This window comes from Epinephelus fuscoguttatus, linkage group LG24 (genome assembly GCF_011397635.1).
Source record: "Epinephelus fuscoguttatus linkage group LG24, E.fuscoguttatus.final_Chr_v1".
Classification (NCBI taxonomy): Eukaryota; Metazoa; Chordata; class Actinopteri; order Perciformes; family Serranidae; genus Epinephelus; species Epinephelus fuscoguttatus.
The window spans coordinates 6445943-6452946 of NC_064775.1; the positions used below are offsets into that span (position 1 = coordinate 6445943).

The 7004-nt window shown below is 38.6% G+C and overlaps 1 protein-coding gene across 1 annotated transcript in view; it reads right to left on the reverse strand.

Moving 5' to 3' along the window:
* LOC125885085 (pseudouridine 5'-phosphatase) overlaps window positions 1-4290 on the reverse strand; it is a 47784-nt gene extending 43494 nt beyond the window's left edge. The window contains exons 1-2 of the mRNA XM_049570518.1: window positions 4013-4290; window positions 2679-2897 (exon numbers count right to left, since the gene is read on the reverse strand). Coding sequence (XP_049426475.1) covers window positions 2679-2897; window positions 4013-4082 — 289 coding nt within the window. The 5' untranslated portion in view covers window positions 4083-4290. The remainder of the gene's footprint in view (window positions 1-2678; window positions 2898-4012) is intronic.
* Window positions 4291-7004: the final 2714 nt, after the last annotated feature.

Consider the following 7004-nt stretch of genomic DNA (forward strand, 5'->3'; position numbering starts at 1 on the left):
TGAGATTTAAGGTTGGAGTAATGTATGACTTTACAAGACAAATGTTTTTAATAAAAATCCCTGTTGATATGGAGCTCCTTTCCCAACCACAGCTGGTGAATATATCTTTATTAGTGCTGTTAGTCAATTAAAAACATTTACTCAACTTAATTACAATAACAGGCCGTGATTAATCGTGATTAAACAACTATTACTAGTATTTACTTGTGTATTTGGGGAGAGATCAAACAAATGTATGTGTGGTGTTGGAATAAAGAAATGCAAACTTTTTCTTAGCTTTATTTTAACATCCTGTTTTTAATGATTTCTGAGTTAGAATTATCATATCTTAATTTGTCAAGTAGGAAAGTCTTAGGGAGTGCTTGGCATTGCCCACAACATCCATAATAAATCGCACAGTTAATTAGCAGACACCCATATAAAGAGCAGTTACAAAGTAGCATCTGCTACAAAGTGAATGTAAACAGCTTGCCTGTAAATTCTTTGCAAAGTAACATCTCAGCCAAATAAATGCTACAGCGTGTAGGCCGATTAAATACCATAGTTTCTTTCAAAGAGACAAAGTGGCGCAGTGCCTTTTCACAGATTGCTTGAAACAGTGTGAACTTGTGTGACATGACTCCAGTCAACCACTTCATGTAGTCTACTTTTCTTTGAACCAGTTGCTCAGGCAGACTAGCTCATTGATATTTTCACACGACAGAGCAATCAAGTCATCCCGTCAGCATCTTATTCTATTGAACATTTACGTAAACTTTTGTCATGATTAACATGTAAATTCTTGAGTGATGGCCAAACACATTTTGAGAGGTCACAGTGACCTTGACTTTTGACCACCAAATTCCAATCACTTTATCCTTGCATCCAAATGGACGTTTGTGCCAAACTGGAGGAAATTCCCTCAAGTCCTTCTTGAAATATCGCATTCATAAAAATGAGACGGACACAAGGTCATAGTGACCTTGACCTCTGACCACCTAATTCTCATGTGAGGTGAATGCTAGCTCAGTTCAATAGCATTAATAGCACAAATGAATTGTCCCTCTTTTTAATTCAATGATGACACGACATTCTGATGATGAAATCCAGGCATTCATTGATAAATTTAATTATGAAAGGCTGCAGCGCCTGCTGACTCATCATCCTTATATAACACAGACGGACTCATTCATTAGATAAGCTTTTCTGTCTGAGCCAATTTCAAATGCTCATAATTCCAGTTACAACAGGTCTTAAGGATTATTAGTGATGGCCAAATGAAGCGTCATGAACCACCAGTTGTATTTGCTGAACCCACAAGATGGCGCTCTTGGTGTAATGACAAAGGCTCAAGGGATGGCAATGCAGTTTGGTTTCAACTAGTGATGGCCAAATGAAGCTTCATGAACCATTTTCTTTATTTTTTGGGTCCACTCTGGCACTCTTTGTTCCACAGAGGGTTGAAACCAAACTGCATTGCCATCCCTTGAGCCTTTTTCGTTACACCATGAGCGCCATCCAGTGGGTTCAGCAAATACAACTGGTGGTTCATGAAGCTTCATTTGGACATCACTACCAGGAAGCAAAGTGTTTAAAGTTAAAATGGAAACAAGAATACAGAATAACTAGAATTATCAGCTCACAGTAGTATGCAAACCAGTCAAGTTGCAGTTTATATCCATGTCTCTGAAAACGTGGACACAACATGTTGAGTAATGACCAGAAAAGTGTTTTTATGATGTCACAGTGAAGCTGACCTTTGACCATCTGGATAAATAATGTCATCATTTTATCTTATTAGAGATGTGTGTGAAATTAAGTCATAATTAGTGTATAAATTCTGAAGTGATGGCCAAAAACATGTTTTGTGAGGTCACTATGACCTTGACCTTTGACCTTCAACCACAAATCAGTTCATTTTTGAGTCAAGGTGGACGTTTGTACCCAACAAAAAAATTCCCTCAACGTGTCATGGAGAGACCGAGTTCACAAAATGAAGTGGATACAAGGTCAAAGTGACCTTGACCTTTGACCATTAAATTCTAATCAGTTAATTCTTGACTCCAAGTGGATGTTTGTGCCAAATTTGAAGAACATCACAAGAATGGCATGGACGAAGACAGACGGACAACCTGAAAACATAACACCTGCGGCCACGGCTATCACCAGCATAATGATTGTTTCGGGGAAACTAAGCGATAACGGTGTTGGTGTTAAAAGTGAAAGCAAATCCGAGGTTTCTTGTAGGTTTCTCTTGAATGTGTGCTGCTTACAGTCTTTCACCTGGTCACTTTTTAAAGTCACTGTGCCACTAACATGTGGACCACAGCACAACAGAGGGCAGAGTCTCTGCAGATAAAGACCCGGCTACATACATTTCTAGTGGGTCACAAATGATGACTGAGAGGGAACACTTTTATGTGACTCAATACATTCCTTTTAGGTAAATCCAGCACAGTATACATTTGCAGTTGCAGATGGAAAGCACACATGCCAACAGTTGCGCAGCTGCATAAAATAGAAGCAGCAGCACTCCTACATTTAGAATAAATGGGACAGCAGCCCACACAAGAGCTAATGATAGGCCGCTGTCGAGCTAAAAACAAATCAGTTGCATTTCACTGCTTTATATTTTGGTATTCTTCAGGGAAAGGCCTGAAATATGGCAGTGGAGGTCAGATGACATAAATCAGACGTACCTGGCATGAGGTTGGCAGAGGGAAAGATCCTTTCTTGTATTTCTCTGCTTTCAGCCAGGAGTTCTTCAGCTGTCATGGGAAGCTCCAGAGCATCGCGAATCATTTGGGCGGCATCCAGAGCCTTTTTACCCATCACTGATGACTTCACGTCCCAAGTGTACCGCTTTCCAAAGCGGTCACATATTTCCTGGAAGGACACTGTGTACAGTCGCTCTGTGTCTGAAATGTGGAAATGCAAAAAAGGGAGATGAATAGCGTTCAGTTAAATGTCAGTTAAGGGTGAATATGGATGAAACCTTTGGTACGCTGCCGAAAAATAGGTATTTTCTGGTCCTTTGAAGGTGTTTGATAGAGATATTGGAAAATTCATAAGCTATACATTGGTTTTGTTTTGTTTTAAAGAGAATATGCCTAATAATTTAAAAAAAAAAAAGGCCCAGATCTAAATTTATAAGCTGTATATATGTTTAAAAAATAAGAATAGACCTGATAATAATAATTTTACAAAAGTCCTATATCTAAATATATCGGCTACATTTATGGTTTTACAATGAATAAATGCTCTAAATGTTCATGCTTTGCGGTTGCTTCATTTTTTGTAACCACAGCATTTTAACAGTGTCATCGAACCCCAGGATGGGACTTTTTGGCACAAACGCACAACATGACTTAAATCACAAATTATTATTAATAGCTATTTCTTAAGTTGAGACCTTAACCTTCCATTTGCAGCTGGTTAGAATATTCTAACATCAATTATTCCACTGAAAAAAGCAAAAGAGTGAAAGGTGGTACCAACTGACCCCGGTCTCCCCTATTCCCACAGGTAGCTTTGGTACAGTACCAAACATCATTCAAATAAAAGGTTATTTGTAGCTGCCGGCTCTAGCGGTGGATATTAAACCATCAAGCATCACATGTATCAAGTTAAATCTGTTCAGCAGATGCATATATTTAATTCGGCATATGCCTGATTAATAAAATTTCAAGCTGTCTGTAAAACATCAGCTTTTAAAAGTTGGTCACCGTCGCATGGAAATAGACGTCAACCACGTTCAGGGATAGTAAAAGTTCAGTTGCTGCACAAACCGATAGTTTACATGTATGCCGAATTCAGCCGTAGACTTTTTAGAAGAAGGAAATATGAGGTCAAGCTCAGTTTGATGTGTTATTCTGGACATGTGCAAAAAAACACATGATGTACTGTTTTCTCTGCAGCTCAGCTGTTAACCGTGAATGAATGGGTTTCAGTCTCACCGCAGCTTTAGCGCAGGAACTCGTGTGAAATATTAAACAGAACTACAGGATATGACACACACAGCACGTTGCAATACCTAATAACAATCCGTCCATGTCGAAAATGACATGGCTCACGCGTTGGTAGGTGCTACCTGGCGCTGACATGTTGGACTCGCGAGCTCCCTGTCAGCTGTTCCGCGTTGGAGATGAAGTGAAGAGGGACGAAGATAAACTAACCCGGTGTGTGTGTTCTTGCTTTTGAAAAGCTGATAGTGTCCTGTCATGTTCAGGTGACAGACCGGAAGAAGGTTTTTACACCTTCTTTGCAAACACTGGTCCGAATGACACTAACCACGAGGGAAATATTTTAGTCTGAAATCGAGTTTCAGCCTCCTCAAGGATGCTTTCTAGTTGTCCCAGCGCAATGGCGTGTGGGAAATGAAGTACACATTCATTCGTTTTGTTATGTTTTGTACTTATACAGTCTATGGTTTTGTTTTGTGTGTGTGTGTGTTTTTTTGTTTTGATATGTTTTGTTTTGTGGTTTTTTGTTTTGTTTTGTGGGTTTTTTTGTTATGTTATGTTATTTTTGTTATGTTTTGTTTTGCTTTTTTTGTGTTGATTTGTTTTATGTGGTTTTTTTTGTTTTCTTATGTTATATTATGTTATGTTATGTTTTGTTTTGTTTTTTTATTTTGTGTTTTTTTTTGTGTGTTTTTGTGTTTTGTTATGTTGTTTTGTTATGTCATGTTTTGTTTTGGTTTTTTTTCTGTTATGTTACGTTATGTTTTGTTTTGTTTTGTTTCGTGTGCTTTTTGTTATGTTATTTTTTTGTTTTGTTCTGTATTGTTTTTGTCATATTTTGTTTTGTGTTTTTTTGTTGTTGTTTTTGTTTTGTTTTCTTGTTGTTTTGTGTTTGTTTTGTTGTTTTGTGTTATTCTTTGTTGTTGTTATTTTATGTTATGTTTTATTTTGTGTTATTTTTTGTTTTGTTTTGTGTGTTTTTTGTTATGTTATTTTTTTATTTTGTTTTGTTTTGTTCTGTGTTTTTTTGTCATGTTTTGTTTTGTGTTTTTTTTGTTGTTTTTGTTTTGTTTTGTTGTTTTGTGTTTTTTTTTTTGTTTTGTGTTATTTTTTGTTGTTTTTATTTTATGTTATGTTTTGTTTTGTTTTGTTGTTTTGTGTTATTTTTTGTTGTTGTTATGTTACGTTATGTTTTGTTTTGTTTCGTTTTGTGCAGTTCTCAGTTTTCTCAGGGTCAGTGCATTGTATGCTGTGTGCAGTAGTTGTGTACAAATGTGAAACTACAGCTTGGGTAAAACACTCCAAATATACTTATTAATATTGATTTTGACCTCTTATATCTCTCTTTTATAAAAATATAGGCCTGTAAAATCACTGTGGATAGACTAACAGGAACAATGCTATAAATGTGTGTACCATATTGTCGGGGCCTGGCGTCATGACACCCCTCCGATCAAAGTATCAAAATGGCTATTACAAATAATTAATCATTATTGATAGTAACTGTTGATTATGTTAAACACTGTGACTTCATGTACATTAAATCACCTCGTGGGGTGCCATTCCCAAAAAGGGACAAATGATAGGCAGTCAGTGATATCAGTCTCATAAAATCATGGCCTCCATGAGACACACAGAGCAGCCCTATAGATGCTGCTCCTCTACATGCCGTATAACAAATGTTTTTATTAAGTTAAAACTCAGTTTCTCACATCTCCATTCTCCAGAGCGTGTCACCAAGATGGGCTGCGGCAAATTACTAACAAAAGGCTGCTCACTGCATTGTTAGCGGCACTGCCACATTTTTCTGAATAATTGGAAGCTCCGTGTTAACAGAGTTTGTCTTGTTAGTGTGGAAGATATGTCAGGGGAATGAGAGAACCCTGTAACCTGGACAATCTAATGAGCTTATGGATTCCAGGTCTAATTGGGGGACGGTGAGAGTGAAATGGAGGCTTTGAGTTCCGTCGAGTGTGCTTTGTGCCAAATTGCGTAGTTTAGGGAATTGCTCAGACTGACTGAGAGCTCGGAGCACAAAGTAGCAGCGAGAAACTTATGTGTTCATGTCGTGGCACTGAGGGAAAGTACAATTTTCTGATGGAGCATTTGTATTTTTTTGTTTTGTGTAAATAGAACAACTCTGACAAGAGGGAAAAAGTTGAGTATTTTTATTCAGTTCCAGCAGGATCATACGTGCGGAGGAAACAGCACTAAGCCTGATGATGCTTCCAATCCCACAAATCAACACAACAACCAAAAGATGACAGTCTGGAAGAAGTAGCAGGAGATCGCTATGAAGCTAGCCCGGAGCGACACTTTGCTGTCTGACTGAGACAGTGCGTCTGTAGATATAAATAGTGGAGTGGTGAAAATCACAGCCAGAAACGCAGCGAGTTCGTTCTCACATCTCCCTCTGGAGTGGGATTGCTGCAGAGACATGCTACAATTAGACTTGGGATGCTTGTATTCAAAGCTTCATGTTTGCTGCCTAATTATTACACTGAGATCCATATCCAAACATCCTTCCAGCTTTTCATTACAACTCCGACATCAGCAGTCAGTGTCGTCCATCTCTGATATGATGGATGAGTCACAGTGAACTTGATTTAAACCTTAAAATCCCCCTTTATATTTCCCTTATGTAGCTTCGTCCACCATGTACCCAGACTTGTTGAAACAATGAAGGTGATAAAACTAGACTTTAACACAAAGCTCCTCTTCAAAACGGATCACAAGTGGACAGCTCTAAGTTGGCCCTATGAAATGTTGGCGACATTGCCAGGGACCAACCAAAGATATGCTCATTTGTGCACTTGATACTCCGTTTGCATGACTCACTGCATCACAAGCACGGCATGGAGGCAATCAGCCTGTGGCACTGCTGAGGTGTTATGGAGGCCCAGGTTGCTTTGATAGCAGCCTTCAGCTCGTCTATACTCGTGGGTCTGGTGTCTCTCGTCTTCCTCTTGACAAAACCACATATTCTCAAGCACAGCAACACCATGGTCAGCAAACCATTTGGCAGTTTGGCACTGTGGCAGGTGTCAAGTCCTGCAGGAAAAG